The sequence below is a fragment of the Boleophthalmus pectinirostris genome, unplaced genomic scaffold (assembly GCF_026225935.1).
Source record: "Boleophthalmus pectinirostris isolate CB_2022bp ecotype Guang Dong unplaced genomic scaffold, ASM2622593v1 HiC_scaffold_3, whole genome shotgun sequence".
Lineage (NCBI taxonomy): Eukaryota > Metazoa > Chordata > Actinopteri > Gobiiformes > Gobiidae > Boleophthalmus > Boleophthalmus pectinirostris.
In genome coordinates, this window is record NW_026571299.1 from 20,264,081 (window position 1) to 20,287,022 (window position 22,942).

Here is a 22,942-nt window from a genome sequence, read left to right on the forward strand (position 1 = left end):
ATTCCAGCTAGTCTGTTAGTTGATATTGCCCACTTCAATAGTCTTACCCAATCAAGAAAATAATATGGAAGCTCTGATCCTAAACTGTCCCCATGGTCTTGTACCAGGTACCCCCGAGTCCCTGGCGGAGAAGGAGCTACAGTTATTGATGATGATAAACCAGCTGAGTGGACTGAGGGAGCAGCTGATGGGGGCGCACTCAGAGCAGAGGAACATGGCCACTCTGCTCCTGGAGAAGCAGCAGCAGCAGATGGAGCTCGCCCGGCAGCAGCAGGAGCAGGTACCAGCACAGGGCACACGATCTGATTCATTTAAAGGTACACTGCATAATTCAATTTAATGCCATACTTTGGAACATTGAAGGCATAACAGCAAGTAACGGGCCCTTTACCAGGAAAGTTACACAGTGCACCTTTTAAGTTTGAAATGGAGCATATTGAGTATCCTGATAACGATATTCAGAAATTATGTTACTCTTAACATCATTGTGTTAAGCGCTTTATACGGTAGTTTGGGCATCCGCCTTGACAACAGTTGCCCCCCGCCTTGACCTTCCAAACCACGTGAATCCTCACAAAACTCCTCACTTTTGCCTTTGCCGGCACAGTACCTCTGCTAAAGTTGGGACCGTTGCCATAGCACTTAAGAAATCAAAACTTAATGTGTCTTTTGTATGATCAACCTTTCTCAAAATTGCACATGTATAGTAAAAATGTAAGATATCAGACAAATGTGCTATGACTGTATAAGTGTACAAATTAAATGATTTGACATAAGCTTTTTTCCACTTTTCTTTAAGTTGGCTCTTTTTGCAAAATGTTCTATTATTATTATTATTATTATTATTATAAATGATATGCAAAATTTGAATATAGAGTATATCTCCAAAACATTACAACACATATTTCGATAATCTCTCGTTATAAAATATGACATTCCCAATAACATGCAGTCAAGTGCTGAATCTAACATTACATTTTTGTCAGATCGCCAAACAGCAGCAACAGCTCATCCAGCAACAACACAAGATCAACCTGCTCCAGCAACAGATCCAGGTCAGGCCTCACTCGCTCTCTCTCTTCGCTCTCTCCCCCAACACTCCCCCCTCACGTTCTCTTCTCTTTTGCTCTATTCACTTTCTATCTTCTGTCTCCCCTTATCATCTTGCAATCTTTTTCTCTATTATCTCTCTCCCCTCTCTTTCTTCTCACACCCACTTTACCGTCTCTTCACTTTCTCTCTTCTGTCTCCTTCTCTCCCCTCTGTTTCCTCTTGTAATCTATTCTTTTTTCACTCTCTACTTCCTTTCTCAGCCCCTTTACTTTCTCCTTACACTTAGTCCTGTCGCCATAACAAATTTTGAAGTGTGATATATTGTTAAAGTAAATAGAAGACAATAAACAATAATACTGAAACCAAACCATAAAGCAGAACTGTCCACAAAAAATGTAATAAATGATTTACAGAATGATCAAATAACTAGCCATAAAAGTCAGCTGTTCAACCTTCTGCAGCTCCCATCTTATGACTAAAATGACATGCCCATTATCTCAAAATGTTTTTACACACTATAAATATTGAGCTCAAAATATATTGTTCTCATATATTGAATGATAACCCACACTCATCCTCTCTTCCTCACTCGCTCTCTCTCTTGCTGTTTCACTTACTCTCTCTCCTCTCACGGACTGCTGCTGCACACACTTTGTTGACGTTGTTCACTTCTGTCTCAGCAGGTAAACATGCCCTACGTCATGATACCAGCATTTCACCCAAACACACAGCCCCTGCCAGTGACCTCTGACCCTCAGATGACCCTGCCCCTCCAGCCGATCCCATGCAAGCCAAGTGAGTCCTTCTCCCTTCATAATCAATTTGCATAATAGCTCTTAAAGGTGCTGTACATGATTTTGATTTTATTTTTTTAACATGGTAAATGGAACTAGTTAATAATATTTGCAGTGGAACAAATGTATTCCTCACTTATTCATTCAGAGACAGTTTGTAAGCACTTTTCATAACTCTCAGACCAGACCGGATTTTTTCCTGTGACTGTAAAGCTAACTACAATTAGCAAACAATAAAAGGTTATATAATTAGATGCAGACAGCACGCAGCGGACATATTTTGAGCTCAAGAGCTTCTTATACAATAAATCTACACTGAGGGACAAGACAAGGACTACATCCTCAAACGCAAACCCAGTACAAAGGCATAGCTTTACTTCTGATGATTTTCAATGCACGCTTTTGTTAGTCTCCCAAGGTTGCTTTGTTTTATGTCTTTACGATGAGAATTTTATGGTTATCTACTCTTTCATGGGGTATTCTTTTTGTAGAATTTAAAACAAAAGGGTAAACATTCAACTCATCTAAGATTTTTCTTTTATTTGAAGGCCAGAATCCATCTGAAAAGTTGTTGCCATATGCAGCTCTATTAACCACGCACTCTTTGGAATGTCCTCCTTGTCTTCTTTCTCAAATCGTATTGAGGAGAAACTTAAGCGCACTTCAACTCAAGGCCTGTTTTATGTATAATGGAAAGCTTTGGTAAGACACAAACGTAGACTCGAGCCGAACAATAGTGATGATGGTAGCTTTCACTCTTGTACAGTTAGCGGGCTATAAAGGGCACAGCTCAGAGAGGCATAGCTTTGTGCTGTCAGCCTTTCACAAGGCTTAAAAGCTCCTTCTCTCTGACCTCGTCTTCTCCTCTTTTCAAACCAAAAACTCACAAGGCCGGTCTTTAAAACATTGTAGGCGTAATTTAAGGATAGCCATTCATTCGCATTTTATATTTCAACAAATGCCATTTTGTGGAAGAACTCCCTCATAGATACGTATAGAATGAAAAAAGTAAAGGTTTGTTGGTACAATGGGAGAGGTTAAGATGACAATCAAACCACAATAATGAATGGTGAAGAGGTTACCTCTAGGTTATGTTGTTTTAACTGACATAATGATGGGGATCAGTTTCTGTAAAGACGGTTCCTTTGAACATTACATAAAAACAATATGACCACTTAAAAGTGCACTATGAAACTTTTCTGCTATATTCAGTATTTAAAAAAAAAAAAAAAAAAAATCAATACATGTGTTTCATTGCTCTTTGAGAAACATGCATTCTTACTGCAAGTGGGGTCAGCTCTCCACAGATCTGAGCTGTCACTTTGCCAGTGGGCTCACTTTCTTGTCCCTTTGGAGATGAGTTTAATGCCATACTGTGGAACATTCCAGGAAAAGTTGTAACATCCCCAAGGAGACAAGAATGTGTTGAACCCTCTACCATAAAAGTTACATAATTTACCTTTTAACAATTGTTATATGTTGGAGCAACCTAGTGACATCATTACTACGTTTGTTACGGCTGCGCACAAGTTCAGTGGATCGTGTTTGATAAAACTGTTGAAAAATAAATCCCTATAATTCAGTTTGAGACACTCAAATGTTTTTATTCTTTAAGATTAAACCATGACTAGTGATTAAACAGTTGTTCCATTGGTACTGCTCAAACAAAAGCCTGTTTGTTTTTTTAATTTGCTTTTGTCATTGTTGTGCAGCTGTGGATTACCCGATGCAGCTGTTACCGAGTCCCCACCCAGCGCCCAGCAAGAGAGGCAGTGGCTCATTCAGACAGGTACATACAACTACACGGCTCAATGCAAGAACAGTCATTCCAAAGATACACACATTACACACGTTTAATGCACACAAATCTAATACTGAGAGGGAACCGCGTGTGTGTGTAAGCGGCGCTCAGATTAAATAGATAATAGTACTTTTCTGGTATTTTGGAGCTGAAAGCTTTTTGGAATACGCCACACCCTCTGTTCAAAGGTTTGACAAGTGCGCTGCCGTGTGTGTGCCGAGTGTGTCCTGTTTGCACGGCTGCTTCTCAAGCGGAGATAGACCAACAGAGCTTAAGTAAACAAAAGGGAAGAGAGGATGAGGTGAGCACCAAGACAAAAGGACCGAAATGCTACAAAGGTGTGACAGATGCGCTCCGACATGCCAGATCTGCCGTGCATAACTGCAAAACACGCACGCCCTTGCCCTTTGCGGTTCAGCCTCATTGTGTGTGATTGTGTTATTTTGAGTGTGTATGAGTGTGTGTGTGTGTGTGTGCGTGGCCCCACCCCAGCTCATCTGCTCTCACTGTATGTGTAGGAAGCCAGTCAGCCATTGAACCTGACCTCCAAACCCAAGGGGATGGAGCTGGGAAAGACACCCAGTCCCCAACTGGAGCTGAGCACACTGGGGCTGCAGGGGGCTTACAGACCAAGAGAGCACCCAAGAGAAGTATCCCACAGCCCGCCGCGGTCTGCACTCAGTGAGTCCACAGGAACACCCACATTACATGTGCAAAGTTTATATAATTAATACAACTTGATCTACGTAATTGCACGAATTGCTTATAGTGGATAAATTGGGAATTCTGGTTGGAAAGGAATGGTTCTCAAAAAAAAAAAAAAAAAAAGTACCCATGACTGCTTTGCTATGGTCCTTGAAGAATCGATTGGAGAGAAACTGATAAGAACTTTCCATATTAAGTGTATATGTTACAAAAATGTGATCTGGTTTTGAATTGTTATCAGACCAGTAGATTTGGAGTTTGGTTTGGTTCTGGCTTTTTAATTGGGCTGTGCAAATATGATGTACTGATCGATCGACCTCCTCCAAACCACATGCTTTTTCTGGCACAGGAAAACCCCAAACATATCACTGACAGCTAGACAGACTGCCTCACAATGTTTCAATCTTTATCATTTGCCTAGCCTGACTTTTTAACCTGGCCTTGTCATTTAGTATTCCAGTTTAAGCCTTATTTTATTTATTTTTTTGTGAATTTTGGGAGATATTTATTTTTCCCCACAATTTGCAATATTTTATGTGCAATATATTCCTTTTCTTTTTTTTAACATGGCATAACAAGGCAATAATGGAAGTTCCTTATGTATTTCTATTGTATCCCCTAAACAATAAACAACCTGAACAATAGCTATACTGTCCTCTATTATGCCCCCACAGTAACACACGCTTTCCCTTATAAATGTCCCAAAGTATTATTTCCCATTGTGCTAAATCCTATTTATCCAACAGGTTTCCTTGGAGATGGAGATGTTGTGACCCAAGCCATCCATGATGCTCAGCAGTTGTTGAGGAACCACAGCAAAGACACCAGAGACAGGGACAGCGGAGGAAAGCCGGTAAATGTCATGTCCAAACAGTATCTCACTTTACTCACATAGTCTATTAGTAGGACTGGGGGCATAAAATGGAGATATCTGACATCTTATCTCATCGTTCTTGGAGTTTATTTAGCCACACCAAAAGTTTAGGGTTACGGGAAGTAGTTTAACGGTTGTACTATAGCATGAGCCCTGTCATTAACAAGCACAAGTCCATTACCACAGCTGATAGTTGATACTGTTTGGAGAAAGTTGTTTGGAAATGACAAGGAAGTTTGCCATCTTGGGTTTCCATTTTGGGGTTCTAGTGAGACAGCTGTTTGTTTAGGATCCCCTGTCAGAGAAGGAGATCCTAGACAATGATACAACACCACTAATACGCTAAGGCTTGGTTACAGAATAAGATGGTATAGGTTTGCAACATTCACATCAACTGAAAACTATTTGTTGAGGATGAGGTGTTGAAGAAAAATATGTAACCAAGCAATGCTATCATCTGGCACTGTGCTATTGATATAAATAACCATGATACATAAAACTAACTGGTGACAATTTAGCATTTGTATTTAGATTTAGACTTGGACAAACTTTATTAATCCACAAGGGAAATTACTTGGACACAGTAGCTCACACATCACAATAGATTATAATATAGGGAGCCAAAATATAAATGTATATATATGTGTGTATATATATATATATATATATATATATATATATATATATATATATATATATATATGTAATAATAAATTCAAAATAAGTAGCAAAAATAACAGACTGGTGTCAAATAAAGCATAATTATATACATGTATGTGTACAAGTACAAATGAAAAATATAGACATATAGTTATACAAATATAGCAGGGAGAGCAGGGCTGCTGATGATTGGCTAAGAAGTTGGGTGGGGGGTGTCTCTGCACAGCTGCCTTGTGGTTTCTTTTCCGCACACTTCAAGCTACATGAGACAAACTCAACAAGATTGCAACAATGGCAACGACAAGCCAGGGACATTCAAAGGTAGCATTTTCAAACTAGAAATACTGACACTATTTCTACCTCTTTGAAATAAAGGGCAAGAATGTGTATGTTAAGTGTACACTGTACCCTGGGGGAAAAAAAATCTGTCTGCATTTGCCTCAAGTAACTCAAATCTAATGAAGCGCCTCACATCGTCACTTGCTACGCACCTCTGTTCACCTCAAACCCCGATGCAGTTAGTGTGAGCTCTAGCAAAGATGGAGATGGAGACAGAGCCACTGCATTAAAGCAAGCCAAACTTGATTTTTTTGGGTAAAAGTACATCATGTGAAAAATAACTGGAGATTTCTGATTGCTAATTAATTATTTTTACATACTTTATGGGGGAAGTAATTTGTAATGGTAACTAATTACTTTTTAATGTAAAATACCCAACACTGGTCATCTATATACTAGAGTGCTAAGATGAAATGGTGACTGACATTCATTTGAACCAAATACATGCTTGGTGATTGTAGAGTTGTTTCATAGCTCCTCTCTGGTATACAGTTAAGCCTATTGCGTAGTGTTTTGGTTCATGTGCCTCTTGGCTTCTATTCTCGTCTTAGTTTTCATTCTTGGAGGTGAAGCTGCCGCTCTTGGAGCAGCTGTGTGGCAGCCTCACAAAGCCACAAAGGCCTTGGTGGCAGAGAGTGAGCCACCTGCCCTGTGTCATTGTCCACAGTCTGTCCTCTCTCTACCACACACACGCACACACGCACACACACACTGTTCTACATCCCTCTTTAACACATACAGACTGGACTGCCCTATTTCGGCAATGTGCTTCTGCCATTGGAATAAATGATAATTTACAACAGCATCACTGTGTAATGGCTTTGTTCCCTTCATCTATCTCTTGTCTCCTTCACCTTTGGTCCAGGGTACAATAAACGCCATTCTTTTTGTCCCCACTTCCTTTCTTTGCATTTACAGCTCTCCATTTAAACACAGCTGATATGCCAAGTGTGCCAGTCCTTTACCTTAAATAGCTCCTGTGTGACACATGGCTGCCTATGATCAGTGGGTCATCTCTTTTACAGTGCTCCACATTCAAATGGTGTGTGTGTGTGTGTGTGTGCATATGTGTGAACATGTGTGTGCTGAACATGACCGCTTCACCTGTCTGTCTCTGTATGTACAGGAATACAAAGAGCCCCCTCTGAGTGAGAGAGCACCTCCGGGTGAACGCAGTGACGACAGACAGCCCACCGCTGAGGACCACCACAGCAGTGACTCCGATGGTACGCTTGCACCTCTAGACTCTAGGGTTCACTGTTCACCTATTGTATGTGTTTTTAACCATAATACAAAACACATTCTTTCAGCACTCGCCTTCACCTAGCCATTGCTTGGTAAACTGTGTGTTGTGCTTCTTAGAAATGATGGGTGGACCTTTTTATTAAAACACAAAACTGCGATACAACTGTAGTATTACATGGTATCAACCTGAAACAGAAAACAAAAACACTGGTATTTCCCATCGATAGGGCTTATCTTGAACAATCAATTTAACTTGTGCCAGCAACACTTTTATGTGAGGTGTTACAAGCCCTTAAAACTGTATCCCTTTCACAGGATGTAAAAATGAAAGCTTTGGTTGTTTCAAAAATAAAACAAAGTATTAATCTCAGGAAGAGTTCACGTACACTCTTGTGTGGGTAAATATGGCGTGCATATTTTTGGCATGCCCTCTCTCTCGCAATCCTGTGCTCTGGTTTGATTGTAGCTTTGCTTCTGTAGGACCTCAGCCCGCACCAGGCAGCTACCCCGAGGCCCGACCTTCTGCCTCCTCAGGCCACATCAAGAGACCCATGAACGCGTTTATGGTGTGGGCCAAGGACGAGCGGCGCAGGATCCTCCAGGCCTTCCCCGACATGCACAACTCCTCTATCAGCAAGATCCTGGGTGAGCAGAGCCACGCAGGCCTATTCTGAGACAGTGCAACACGAGAGTCAGACCAGCCACCTGCCTCTCCTACACACACATACGCATATACACATATACACATATACACACACGCACACAGGGCTGTCTCTGGGCCAATCATGTGCATTCCTTTCTATTGTGCTGTGAGCAACCACCATTCAGGCTGACACACAGAGGCCAACATGCACACACACATCCAGACTAATTACACTGAATGAATCTACGTCAATACCTCGTTTTAATGTTGTGCAACTCACTGTGTTGGAAAAGTGTAGAGACCATTTGCACAATTCTGCCAACAGATATTTTGTTTAACATGGGTTTTGAAATGAAGGCTTTATATGTTTATATAAGACTTATTAGACCGGTCATTCCCAATCTGGGGATTCTCAGGAAGTCATCACAGGCCCTTAAAAAAGATGTCTAAACTCGATTGAGCAGATTTTATGAAGGGGTGGCATGTTAATTGCTTCTATAAATAATCATTGTTGTTAAATTTTTATTAACCAGAAAATTACCTGCTGACATTAGTAGTTTGAGTTGGTAGAAGGCAAGTGTGATAAATAGGAAGGCTTGAGTTGGGGATTTTTGAATTTTATAGATATATTTTAGATGAACTTGACATTTTTAGTGGTATGTATGAGAAATCTGTAGAAAAAAGTCTGTCATTTTTGTTCCCCACAGGCTCCAGGTGGAAGTCGATGTCTAACCAGGAGAAGCAGCCATACTATGAGGAGCAGGCTCGGCTGAGCAGGCAGCATTTGGAGCGTTACCCTGACTACAAGTACAAGCCTCGGCCCAAACGCACCTGCATCGTGGAGGGCCGCCGCCTCCGCGTAGGAGAGTACAAGGCCATGATGAAGAGCCGGCGGCAGGAGCAGAGGGGCCCATACACACACAGGTAAGGAACAGCCTGACAAAGCAATGTGAACACCTCCTCACATCAAATACACTAGTCAGGCTCAAACAACTCTGCATGGGCATAGGTGCCCATGACCACCAAAGGTATTAATGTCTGCTAAAATGAACCATAAAAAATGGGTTTTACAAATATTGAATATTAGATGAACACATTTTGATTGATATGTATACCATTAACAACTACAAACAGCAAGTTATTGTAGTGTGTATAATTTATGTATAAATGCATCACATGTGTATAATTTAAATATTGTATAGTCAGAAGCCCAACTTCACATAAAAATCACAACTTTTATTTCATTACAGGCCTTTGAGTGTATGTAGCTTTAGTATTAGTAATGGTTGGATATACAGTATGTGTTTGTTTTAACTACTCAAATCTAGACCTACAATTTAGTGGCAATAAAACATTTAATTTAATTTGCTTCAGAACAAATTGAGAATCTTTTAAAAGTAATAATGTGATAATACAGAGAAAGGTTGTCATTATGAATACACATTTAGGGTCTTGAATTAATTTTCTTGAAAATGTGAGTTGTAAAGTGCTTGAACATTGAAGTATAGTTTGAGTTAAAGCTGTGACTTCAACCTTGATCTGTGTCCCATATTTTTAATTGAGTGCATCTAAGATTAATGTTGCTGGAAAAGTTGGCCTTCCAGTATAAATAAGACTTAAAATCTCATTTTCATCTTTGCATCCTCTTTTCTTCTCAGCCAAACAGAACCACAGCAGATCCACTACCCACATGGTGAAGGCCAGTACCATGGTAGTACAGGCCCTGTCTCCGTGGCAACCATGCCCTTCCACCCGGCACTGCTGGAGCACTGGCAGGTTTCCTCTGCTGGTCGGAGACCAGAGGTCCCGGTCAAGCCCCCACCCCCCATGTCCCGGGACAGGGACAGAGAGAGGGACCCCAACCCTTACAGTGAGGGTGAGGAGAGCGATGGAGGAGAACGTAGTGAGGGAGAGCTTGTGCTCTTAGCAGACTGAGGAGGAGGTACATGTGATGCTGTAGAAAATAGGGACAAAGGGGCACTTAATTTGGTAAGTGCTTACCTTTGGAACTTAAGAGATTTTTAACAAAACATTTTAACTAACATTTTACCTGTACAGACAATGATAAATCAAATCCCAACAGGAGGGAGATCTGAGGATACTGCTTTTATTACTTTTCACTATTAAGCATTGGTTAGGGAAATATGTTTTACTTTTTTGTTTTGTGTTTTGCACTTGTTTGGCTGTGGCATCACTCAAAATGTCAAGGCTTAGGTGAGCACATCCTATAGACAGGCAGTTTTTTATAGGGTTTACATTAAAGAGGCATTCACTCAAAGACAATCATTAACTCACTTTAACACCACTCAAGACAATTCGGACAATTTGATGGTTCCATGTTTCTTTCAAAAAATCATATTCATTTTGTTTATGCACTTATAATTTGTATAAGCTACAGTGTCACTCACAAACACACACACACACATGCAAGTCTGAATAGTGTAAAGTTATAATAGATTCTTACATAGGTCCTCTCTTTGTGTAAGAGATTGAATGATTTTTTTTCTTGCCCTATTTGGAACAGCAGTCCAACTTTTCTGAGGTGGAGAAATGTCACTTCGATGCTGCCCTCTTGTGGCTTGGAAATGCAGTACAATATTGTTTTCCCCAAATGCACTTATTGACAGCTGAACTTGAGGTCCAGTTAAAAAGGCACATGGTAGTCTCCCTCACCATTCTTGTCCTGTTTTTTTCTGTAAATGCTGTATTTGTGTATCACTTTGTTGCTGTTTTTATAATTGTTTGCTCTGTGTTTTATTGATTGACCTCAAACCAGATTTCCTGTCATGTTGATGCACACAATGTCCTACATTTGGGGGAATTTCTTATGATGTATTTTTTTACTTATTCAGAGATTTCCCTCGACCATTTCCTTAAGTACATCTGTTACCTTCTATAGACTGAATAAGGGGTGGACAACTCGCAAATACATGTTGGCTACATGTTTTATGACCACTTCACACAAAGGACTGTTTAAATATGCATTTAGGCACTACTTGAAAAATGCTGGCCACTCCTGAACCTCCTGTGTCAGTGATGCTGAAAAACATGTCCAATTAGAAGTTCAGTGTGAGATAGTGAACAGTTATCAAAATGGTTAAGGGCTCTGTAGAGTCTGCCTTTATATCTGAAGCTGGTTGTATTGGAACTGCCATGTTATTTTACTGATGACATGCTCCCAAAGCCACTAGTCACACCCCTGCTGATGTAAATACAGAAGAAAGAGACTATATTTTGTTTATAAGAGCCAGTGTAATTTAAAGATGTACATTTCTGTTTTCAGAGTTGTTTTTTTCCTTGAAAACCAATAAATTGGTTGTTTTACTAACTGGATATGCCATTGTGTTATTTTTGACATAAGAATTTCAGGTTATAAACTTATTCAGTTATCTTGTTGTGTTGAATTGAGGAGGAAATGAGAAAATGAATGATTTTGGGGCATGATCTGTAATCTCAATTCATAATATTAAAGGGCCAACATTATGCTATTTTCAGATCTGATGTTTTTTTCCTCATCATTATCATACCTGGAGTTTTGTTTCATCCACCAATGTTTATTCACATGTTTAACACACACAAACAGAAAATACTCACCTTGTGATGTCATATGGTAAAACAGGAAATACTCCAGTGTTTTTAAACTCCATACACCTTAATCATTTGGATAATTTCAGCCATGGAATTGCCAAACTCTACTGACCAAAAGATAAAAGGTAGCAGTTAGCTTAACCCTTATATTGTGTTAGGGTCAAAATTGACCCGTTTTCAAGTTTAGGTATGTAAAAACTGCCATTTGCTTTTTTGTACCGGAATGAGGCTTCATCTAATCCTCAGACACAACTATTTTAACGCAACAAAATCAATTTTCACCATTTTAGTAAATTGTAAAGGTCTGAAAAAAAAAAAGTGACATCTGTGGTGTTACGGGTCAAAAATGACCCGGCAGAGAATAGTGGCTGTTTTATGCATCACTTACAAGCTGTAGGCTGCTCTGTGGATCAAATATGGCTCAGTGTGTCCCACAACACACACACACACACACACACGCGCACACGCACACACACACACACACGCACACACACACACACACACACACACACACACACACACACGCACACACACACACACACACGCACACACACACACACACACACACACACACACACAAAAAGGTCGTCTTCACCCACGTGAACTCTTCTCTTTCTTGCAGCACATTGATACATTTTGAATCTAAAATAAACATTGTCATATATAAACAGGGTTTTAGTGAGATATTATCAGCTGTATCTGTTGCAGCATCAGTCAACATGAGCAGGTTCACTGTTTATGAGGCGCTGGATCAGATTTTTGGTCATGACAGTGATTCTGAAGACAGAGAGGAAAGTGAAGCTGAGGAAGATGTATCTGAGGATGAGGATGAGGGCACAGACTGAATAAAAGAAGTGGACTAAGTGAGTGTGACGTCACCCACAGCGTTTGGCGCCGCTCAAATGAAGCTCACGGTTACAGGAGGGAATCTAGAGCCAGGTTATATGTTATGAATAGGATTTTTTGGACGGACAAAACATCCCAAAAAAAAAAAAAAAAATCAGGATCATGTGTCGCAGGTTAATACGTATATTTTAAGACCAAAATGACGAGGTTCACAGCAGCAGGTACAGAGAGAAGGACGACAAGATCCTAACATAAGTCAATTGGAGCCAGAGTCAGAAGGAGCCGGAAGAGCCTCCTGGAGAACTTTCTATTTGGAACGCGGTGGCTACAGCGTTAGTTATGTCCATTCATATATACGTCTGTGGATGAGGATGAGGTTCAGTATGACCCTGAACAAGAGCACACATGTGGTGAGGAGAACCCAGATGTCACAAAGACTGAAAGAGACGTCTTCAAGTCAAGAAAAAGTGACAGTTCATGGTCACCAAGCCTCTTGACACCCAATATAATTATACTTATATAAATTAGATTTATATTATATGTATTATATATAAAAATTATTATGATTATAGTATAACTATATAATATAATTACAAATTTTATCACTATAGGAAATATAATTAGTGAATTTAAGCAGTTTTTGTAATCAAAAACGAGTGGTATATTTTAAGATAAAAGGTCTGTGCAGCCAAAAATAAATAAAAAAATAAAAATGTTTCCATGGACATGAACACATACTAAGTTAGTTATGAGGGGAAAAACAATATTGGATGATATCTAGTGTTTTTAAGTATTTTCAGGCTGAGTTAAATCACGGGTCAAATTTGACCCGGTAACACTAAAGACGCGTGTAGCTTTCTAACACAATACAAGGGTTAAATTACCACTTCATAACAAAGGGTAACTCACGTGTGAAAGAAATGACTCCAGATATGTTTTTGAGGTAACATTCTATCATGACTCAAAATTAAATTTTGTAATATAGGATCTTTTAAATCTTTCTCTTTTTGCAATTTAACAATGATAGATAGAAACAAGAATACCACAGTGTCCTATCTAATGTGTGTCAGTAGGATCTTAAAACAAGTCATTTAAATGATAAATGGTCACATTTTTATATATTACTTTTCCACCTTCAAGGCGCTCAAAGCATTTAGATTGTTCAAGCATTCATGTTCAGCTCACACTGCTTATTTTTGAAATGAGATCCAGAAATGATCAAACATGGAAAAAACAATGAGACAGATTTTGGTTTCATACTTTATGCAAATATTTACTGACAGCTGTTAAATATGTCTAGTTTGACTCCTACAGAGGTGTAAGGGCCCACTGCACAGAGTTCTCTTCACAGTAATCTTACAGTATTTACATGGTCTATCTCCCCCAGTCCGACTCAGGTACATGCCCTCACAGCTCAGCTTAGTCAAAGCATTACAAAATGATCAGCATTAAAAACAATTATGTATACAGTGTCTCATAATTAAGTTAGTACATTCTCAAACAAAAATATTTTAACTGCAAAGCAAACTATTCATAGGCATTCAGACAATAAGTTGAAGTCACAATAAATAAAGAATTTTTCAAGTAGACACACTTCAATGGCTTGTATGGAACTTGAGTCCAGCTACAAGAACGCAATGTTACTTTAAAGCAACTACAATCTCTCTATTGGTCTCATAATTTTTTTTTTCATTAACTTCATTTTGTTTTGGTCTTCACAAATTCACCCTCTTCATTCAAAAGATGCACTTTAACTTTTCTGGTGGACGGTCCCACCTGCTTGTCTCTATGGAGTTATTAACTTCTTTGATGAAAATGTTCCACAGTAAATTGTCTTTTTCCATGGAATCAACTAGTTGACGCTAAGACCATAAAAACCCCTGCAATTTAAGATGCAGAAATGTATTGCTATACTGTGGAACATTCCAGGCAAAGCAAAATCATCTCCATGTAAACAAGTGGAGACTGATTCTCACACTTGAAATATCGTCATTGTCAGTGCAAAGAGAAAGCAAACTTGAGAATCAGATTGCAACAGATCATTAGAGAATAAACTTTTTAGACCAGTAAAATTAGCTGCTAATGTATGTTCCTTTGTCCATATGGAAGTCTTTACATTTAGTTGCTGTTATTGTGATAATCCATCCTACTCTTGCCAATGTATTCTATAAAGCACCAAAAGCTTTTTTAAACAAAATACACAACTGACTGTGTATCACTAGTGACCCCACTTGGTGAAAGTTATTTTCAGGTTAAGTGAACCTTTACGAGCCAGGCTGAAAACTACTGTAGCTACTAATGTCAGTCAGTGAGTCAGCCTGAAACATGTCAATTATTTAGATGTCCCGTTACTTGAGACCAGCAAGGAAAGACAAAGCTGAGAGCTCAGTAACACCCCCTGCAGGTAACACACAAACTGACCAATGAACAGATCATCATATGTGGTTTAGGGATATTTCTAACAACTTTCTTTATGACATACTCCCTGATTTAGTAAAGTAGTACACTAACAGGATCTATACATCATTTGTTTTTATGAAATATGTATTTTATATGTAGTTGCTCACATGCACAACAATTCATCTGTATCAATAAATGGACATGTCTGTGGGCAGTACAGTGGCAGATGTGAGGAAGGTTGGAATTTTTCAAAAGCTCAAACTTTTAGTGGAAAAGTTATCCAAGCATTTGTGACTATAAAAGTCAAGTAGGCGGAAAAGGTCCATGCAGAAATGGCCATAAGAGTCAAGCTGTTCAGCCCGACTCAGTAGAAACAAGAATCACTGAGTGAGGTGCTATTATGTCTCAAATTTCTCTATACACAAATTAGAACACAAATGCTGTCACTAGCTGTTATAACACAGCAGTGACTTAACTTGCCTCAGTGTGCTTCTCTACATCTGAAAGATGAACGCTACTATCTGAAATGATGAAGACTAACTAACAAAAATTTTTTATAGGTGATGTATATGATGTGTATGTTTCAGGAGTTTGACTGAAAGGCCAGAGGTTCATGTGAACAGATAAAATGCATGGAGCAAACTACTGCAAAGTGTATCTAACAAGAGCAACAGGCAATCTTATTTAGAGTTGGCTATATTTAAAAGCAGTGTAATGTTCATTAGGATCAACAGTACCTGCTTCATCATCAAATGAACAATACAGGAAAAGCTACTGAAAAAAGTAGAGTTGAGGTTCTGGTACCAAAAAACAGGTATTATTCAAGTAGTGGTACCTATAAAAATGTAAAAGGTACCCAGCCCTACTAAAGATAGTGATTTCTTTACCCATGCCTGTCTCTGTAGACAATAATTTCACTGTAGTGCACAATAAAAAGCTCAGATTTCACATTTGTTAGCAGCAGCGGTTTGCACTAAACAAATAAGTAGACACAAGTGTTAGAAGTAGAATCACTGCAATAAACCAGCAGATCCTAACACTTCCCAAGACGGAAGCAACCAAACAGAGAAGAGTCTGCACAGGTTTTGGTCAAAGCCTGGGACACAGTACGAAAGTCTGTGGTCTCACACTGACTGCCATGAGTGATAGGACAGTACAAGGGTCAGGGTGCCATACACCCAGTTAAGCTGCCCAAAGAGGAAATGCAGGACAGATCGGTCCAGGCAAACTAGATGATACGCATTCAAACATACACATTCAACCATACAAGCACTCAAAAGTTTGAAAATTTGACTTGCAGCTGACTTACAGAAACAGAAATTAATAGTAGCACTTGCAGAAGAAATGCCAAGTTGGTCCAAATCATAAAGTTCAACTACAATCTCTGACGGTCAGAGTAAAGTGTCTAACTTTAGATATTTTTATTCTGGGACCTGAAGTGCCATCACTCCTGGTTTGGTCTTGAAATACTGGTTGAAACGTAGAACCGCATACCTGAAAAAGCCAAAGAAAAATAAATTACAAATACTAACCAATATTTTGCTTGCATTGTGAGATTATTTGTATATTAACAAATATGGAAGGAAAGATAACATAACTCTACAAAATGTACTCATTCTAGAATGAAAGATACCATAGTCACTTTTAATTTGTGGTGGATTCACTTAAATATTCAGTCATAGGAGACACAGGATGGGAGACATTCTGGTACCAGTGTGGGGCCAGGAAGTCCAGCAGAAATGTAAAGCAATATGTCCTGTCTTTAGGTTTGGAGTTTCACTGTTACTGACAGAGACCTTTCACTCACACCCATCACTCATATTAGGACCTACACAGAGGGGGCCACACACTGTAACAAACACAGATGTAAACTTACCCGAGAAAGTCAAAGTCTATGGATGAGTACTTGGCCTGGATCAGAGCCCAAAAGCCCCAGAAGAAGTGCGATGCCTAGACAGAACATGTAAGATGGCATTTAGATTGTGTAAACTGTCACACGAAGCAATTCACACTATTTTCATATTCACATAATTTTACTATTGAAGCTTGACGAAGACACTCAGGTGCCCAAATGCATATTTAGTGTTGTAATGATACAAATTTCAAACTGATACTAAGGAATAATGATCATTCAAATAGTTTTGAGCACTACATAATACAGTAGTACTTAAGATTACCATGTACTATACAGAAGTTCTGATAAAGCTCCAGACCCTTCTGGAAAAGTCAAATACTATAAGTTAGTAAAAAAAAAAAAAATCTTCATAATAGTTTTAGTGTAGATTAGCATGTGATTTTCAATACTTTTGACAAAACTAGTATAAATACTGTATATAGTCACTATTTTTATAGCTTTTGGGGCTGTCCCGCAAAAGTAATTATAATACATGTACAAAAGATGACTATATGAAGAGACACATCTACTCACCAAAGCAAACTTGTTGACCTGTACATAAAGCGTCTCCAGTTCTGCCTGGCTGACCTCCTCGCTCTTATTGGTGAAGATCTTGTAGGCCTGCAGGTACTCACGGAGCCATTCCATCTGCATTTCCCGGCTTGGGTAGAGGTCAAAGTCAGGTTCTGCCATACCTAAACAACACTCAAACTATTCAGGAATGTACACAAAAGAGAAACCACAGACATGATACAGAACTGTATTTGAACAAACCTGCAAATTCGTTGAAGTGGTTGCCAATGTCGAAAGCCTGATAATTGTAGCTGGAGTATTCATAGTCTATAAAGCGAACATGACCTGAAAAAGACAAAAACAACAATCTAGACTTAAAAACTGACCTGTGTACCTATACATAGCTGCTAGCTGTACTTACAATGTACAACCTGGTACAATGCATCTCTTGTAAAGGGCAATGTATATTATGGATAGTCTCTCAATTTATAAATTAAAAAAAAAGTGTGTTTTTTAAAACTGGTAGGGTAAAAAAAAAAGTTTCACTTAAAACTTTAAGATAGATATGGCTTTTATCTGAAGACGTTTCAACTCAATTATGCACAAAGATGCTGTACAGATGAGGCATTATAGCTCACAGCTTTGAGAGTATGGGTACAGACTGAATGTATTTCCTGACTAAAGGCCTTCATAAGCTCTGTAGAGCAGAGCTCTTCACTCAGATCCATGTATTGAGGTGAAACAGCCTTCACAAAATACCCACCCTCTTTGTTGTTGTAGATAATGTTTTTGCAGAGGATGTCGTTGTGGCACAGCACCACAGGGGAGCCCAGTGTGGACAGATGCTCTTTCATCCACGCCATCTCCTGCTCCAGCACAGCCTGACTGGGGACCTCCTGCTGGATCCTGGATGACACAAAAGAGGAAGAGAGTACAGAACACTGTTAGACTAGACTGCAGAGTTTTAGTTATTTTACATCAGCGTCAGCTGGTAATATAGTTTAAGTCATTAAGGCAAAGTACACTTAATACTCATGAGGCCAACAGGGCTCTGTGGGGTGCAGGGTCCCAGGAGAACAGCTAAAACAACAGATTCTTAACCTCACTGGGCATCCAACCACCTGTCACTATGAAAACACAGCCATGTATCATGCTTACATTTTTAAGTCAATGTGAGCATTGGCAGAAGATAAAAACAAGTATTTACCTTGCCAAGTGTTTACCTTTAAATGTGGCTGTGAGGGATTTCAAGCCAGTTGTGTCAGGGGCAAGATGAAAAGTGTTTACTTCAACCACTAGACAGAGAACCACTGCCCTGAGCAGTATCTAATGGGCTTATGGGAGTTAATCCACACATTGTCAAAGTTAGGGGTGTGCAAAAATATTGAAATATGATAATAGTATCAATATCGGGGACTGCTGTATTGATATATCACCAAGAGTATTTTTTGGTATATTTTACAAAATTACTTTGTTAGAGCACTACAGTTTAGAGGAAGGAAACTTGTTTATGCAACACATTTAACATTTTCACAGTTTTGGTGATTAAAATGGGTGTGTTTCTTATTAACTTTGCAAAAGAACTGGTTTCACAAAAGCTTTTAGTATCACAGTCATCATTTAGCCATTATTTTTTTTATTAAACCGCACTGAATCCATTTGAAATATATCTTATCAAAACGAAAGTGCACTGTATTGAGATATGCATCATATCATGGCCTATGTATTAAGGTATGTATCGTATTGGCAACTTCTTAATGATACCTAACCCTAGTCAAAGTAAGAGCAAGTCAAAGTAAAAACTAACTTCCTCCACAACACATGAAAAGCTCTACTAAAGATTTACCAAAGGATTTTCTTCATAAAAAACATGGAACTGTTCTTTTGAAGAGAAGGTCTTACAGTCTCTCCTCTCCAGTCTGACATAAGGTCCTGTCTCAGTCACCCAGAAAGAACAAGCTATCTGATGAGCTGAGCAAACATCTGCTGCGCTCTGCATGCCACAGACTCCTCATATCTAACCTGTACTCTTGCATTGACATAGCGTTATGTACAGTACAGTTGTATAAACCACTCAGAGACTTCAGCCAAGCATCGATGTAATCCACGCAAGTTGCAGGAGTAACAGCAGCCCTGGTTATCCAACATCCCACATACCTCTGTTACCTCTGATGTAGTGCCTGTACCCAACCAAGTCAGTGATTTTCCTACAAGAACATTACATCCACACCAGTCCCAATGATGTCTGATTGGTGGTGAAACGTCAATCCAATGAACATCCAATCGTTTAAATTACTGTTGAAAATTCCCAGGCATCTAGACTTTCAGAATGTGCATTGTTTCATTCTCACTAGGGGTCACTTGTATAACAATCTTCCATGGTCTTTTCTTATTATATATTGGGTGACATGATGTGCTGTTAAATAACCACCAATACTAATTAAATGTCAATAACCACGGAATTTATATTGCTAGAGAATCACAACTATAAGATAATATGGTTCAAGGTTCTTCATTCTCATAAGCTATGACAGAAAACAAGGTCACTGATAGTGAACCAATTTGCATTATCATTGGAGGCGTGTACAATAATCAGCAGTGAGCTCACCTGATATTAGATGCCTGGTCAGTGAACTCTGTTGCCACCAGAGAGAAGTACTGGCGCATTTTGATCCACAGGTTGGGTTTGGGGATGCAGCCATTGTGTGCATGGATGGCGTGAATACGAGCCATCTCCCTGGCTATAAGTCTGCAGAGTGAAGGGTCTCTGACATCCTGTGTGCCCAGAGCATCTCCCTCCATAAACTCATAGCAGATGCCATTTTGAAAGGTACAGTAGAGTCGGGGAGCACAACCGTTTGCATGCAGTACCTTGTGACAGAAAAAGAAGCAGTTATTTGAAATATACTTTTTTTTTTTAAGACGAGAGAAGTATGCAAAGAGCCATATTCAATTCATTCTTTACCTGAAAGCTTTTGAGCTCATTATCTCTGTCCACAATCAGTTCTGTCTTGTTCCCATAAACTCTCACCAATACCACATCCTCTGGACTATCATCCACATAGCAGCCCACCAGCTTGTTTGTAGTGCCATCCTTAAAGAGCTGGAACAAACGGAAAATATTTCATTAGAGAAGATTATGAACCCATTAACACTGTATGAAAAAAAAAAAAACTGAAGCATTACCTATTTTGTATTTTATGCCATTTGCCTTGTAAATTTTAGTCAAAGTAGTCAGGTAGGTAGTTTATATCACCACTTCAGATAAGGGGACCCTTGTGCACTTTGTATGCATTTTTTATGCTTTCAGTTCAACTGCCATCATCCACAGGGAGAGGCTCACCTTTTGGAGCACAGCAGACTCATTGGTAACATCTAGTGAGCATCTCCCAGAGCACTCCCACTCACACATGTCTGACATTCCACGCACAACTCACCACAAAGATGGGCGGCCAGGCATCCCTGTTATGACTACACACATGCATGTCTCTGCTACCACATGACTGACCCATTCTACTTACTTACAATACACAGCTAAAAAACAGTCACCAATACATTGGGGCACAGCAATAAGCCTCCAGACAGAAGTAAACATCCAGTCATATTGGCTGCACTCAATAACTCTGAATAGATTACACAAACAGGGCCTGGTCAGCTTAAACAATGTGGAAGATATGAAACGTGTTGTTCTTGGCAAGAAGCAGATATGAAGCTTTGTGTTTGGATAGGATCAGAAGTGCTTTGGTTGGTAGAGCAGTTGTCCTTATCATGTAACATGTCACACTGTGATCCAAACATTGTATTAACTATTGAAGAACACATACATTCTATCTACTCTATGTTTGAATCCACTCTTCCTAGACCAGTACTTATATATGTGTGCATGTTAATGAATAAATGCACCCTCCATTCAGGACTTCAGACTTCATAGACAAAATATGGCTGGGTGGTGGTCATTGAGAAAAAGGCTGCACATTCTCTCAACTGTAGGTGAGCTGAGTGGGAGAAAATGCAGGGAAAGATTACACAACGTCATCCTGTAAAAACACAGTTTATTCAAATACTGACAAATTTGAACGCTGAGTCACCAACGCTGACCTGGCTGTGACATCTGAGCTCTTTCCAAGCTGGCTCTTCAATGTTCTTTCCACTGACTAAAACACAAACAGCACCACCTCTTTGGAAACAAGCACTATGTAACGTTTTGACTGGGGAAGGGTCTACCTACTGGTTGTCCCTCTAAACTACTGCTTAGCCGAGAATGTTTACAATTTGTAATTATCTATCATGCATTTAGTTAATTGCAGTCGTTTTTATTGCTCAAACATACACTGACAAGTATGCATTCTTATTGTGAGTGAAATTGCCTCTCCACAGATTTGACCTTTAACTTGGCCTGCTTGCCTAAATGGAGACAGAAACTTTTTAAGTCATATTTTGGAAGTAGTCAGCTACTATTAGTCTGTAAGGATCATCAGCTGTACTGTCTGTGTCACACATCGATGAATGTCACCGCCAGATGCCCAGTGACACTGAAAGATGGCAGCGTGGCTTGGCGTTTGCATGCTATATTTGCTTAAAGTCCTTACAAGAAATTAGAACTTCCCCGTGCTCTAGTATAGTAACAGAAGATACACATCAGGACATTTTAAATACAACATATTAGTAAACTGGAACCAAAATGTGTCCCATACCCCTTCCATTACGTGTCCACCCATCCCAGCCGCACACAGCAGCTCTTGCCCACTGGACTGCTAGGTGATGCTGCGGAGTTGTCATCCTTAGCTTAGCTTAGCCTACAGTTAGCTCAGGGGCTTTTACCTTGGTTTTAACATCGCTTGGGTCCCACGCTGGTCGTAGCTCTTTTATAAGCTTCAATGCACCTTCCGTGACATTTTGTTCGTCCACGTAAACCGGTATTTTCTTAATTGCCGGAGACCCTACGGGCACATGGATCTGCGTCTCCATTATAATTCAGCACTTAATCTCCAAGTCGTACACGGATATTTTTGGAGCTCGACGCATAAACACGCTGCCTAGACGTGAGAGGTAGAATAATGTACGCGCAGGTTGAGGATCGGTGGTGAGATTTGTCCTGTGGGCTGCTGTGGCGATGGAGAAGTGCGTATAAATTGCCAGGGTTTGGATGCTGGTGACCGGTTTTCTTGGAGCAGTGAGTCCACTTCCTCCTGCTTGGCTCCGCCCACTCCGGGATCATCCGATTGTGTCGCTGCGACCACGCCCACTGTACGAGTTTTTCCGAATTTACCCGAGTTGCTCCGAACAAAACCAGTGCTGCGTTAAATCCACCGGTAGAGGGCAGTAGAAGACGATAGAGCAGGGGTCTCCAACCTGTAGCTCGGGATCAAACATGGAACTATAATAAAAAATAATAAAAAAAATATGTTAATAAATGTTACTGGAGGGCACTGCTGAATATTTATTTATTTATTTAATTTTTTTATTATTTTTATTTTTATTTTGTGCACATAAAGCCGATGTCATAGAGAAAAAACTATTTGTAGTAATATAATGTGACATTTTTTATTCCCCAAACCCCCTCCAGTAAAATAATAAAATTTTAATT

The 22,942-nt window shown here is 39.5% G+C and overlaps 2 protein-coding genes across 5 annotated transcripts in view; one reads left to right on the plus strand and one right to left on the minus strand.

Moving 5' to 3' along the window:
* Window positions 1–11,447, plus strand: part of LOC110165809 (SRY-box transcription factor 13) — a 34,622-nt gene extending 23,175 nt beyond the window's left edge. For 3 of the 4 annotated variants that reach the window (XM_020931003.2, XM_020931002.2, XM_020931000.2), the window contains exons 5-14: window positions 108–280; window positions 987–1,055; window positions 1,734–1,848; window positions 3,560–3,636; window positions 4,167–4,329; window positions 5,100–5,206; window positions 7,353–7,452; window positions 7,952–8,116; window positions 8,822–9,038; window positions 9,773–11,447. In XM_020931003.2, the coding sequence (XP_020786662.2) occupies window positions 108–280; window positions 987–1,055; window positions 1,734–1,848; window positions 3,560–3,636; window positions 4,167–4,329; window positions 5,100–5,206; window positions 7,353–7,452; window positions 7,952–8,116; window positions 8,822–9,038; window positions 9,773–10,049 (1,463 nt within the window). In that variant the 3' untranslated portion in view covers window positions 10,050–11,447. The remainder of the gene's footprint in view (window positions 1–107; window positions 281–986; window positions 1,056–1,733; window positions 1,849–3,559; window positions 3,637–4,166; window positions 4,330–5,099; window positions 5,207–7,352; window positions 7,453–7,951; window positions 8,117–8,821; window positions 9,039–9,772) is intronic. The other variant, XM_020931001.2, reaches the window with a different exon arrangement.
* Window positions 11,448–13,800: 2,353 nt separating this feature from the next.
* On the minus strand, window positions 13,801–22,553 carry etnk2 (ethanolamine kinase 2). The gene is made up of 8 exons (XM_020930954.2): window positions 22,177–22,553; window positions 20,321–20,458; window positions 19,964–20,226; window positions 18,119–18,261; window positions 17,617–17,700; window positions 17,377–17,537; window positions 16,825–16,898; window positions 13,801–16,442 (listed from the first exon to the last, which is right to left on the minus strand). Exons 1-8 carry the CDS (start codon window positions 22,321–22,323, stop codon window positions 16,370–16,372), a joined length of 1,083 nt encoding a protein of 360 aa, XP_020786613.1. The 5' UTR covers window positions 22,324–22,553; the 3' UTR covers window positions 13,801–16,369.
* Window positions 22,554–22,942: the final 389 nt, after the last annotated feature.

What these genes read in the sequence shown, in the direction of transcription:
- etnk2 (XM_020930954.2), bottom strand. Translation starts at nt 22,323, where the DNA reads ATGGAGACGCAGATCCATGTGCCCGTAGGGTCTCCGGCAATTAAGAAA. An exon ending in ATGAGCTCAAAAGCTTTCAG is followed by an intron (nt 20,227 to 20,320) that starts GTAAAGAATGAA and finishes TTCTGTCACAAG; the next exon opens with GTACTGCATGCAAACGGTTG. An exon ending in CCACTTCAACGAATTTGCAG is followed by an intron (nt 17,538 to 17,616) that starts GTTTGTTCAAAT and finishes AGTGTTGTTTAG; the next exon opens with GTATGGCAGAACCTGACTTT.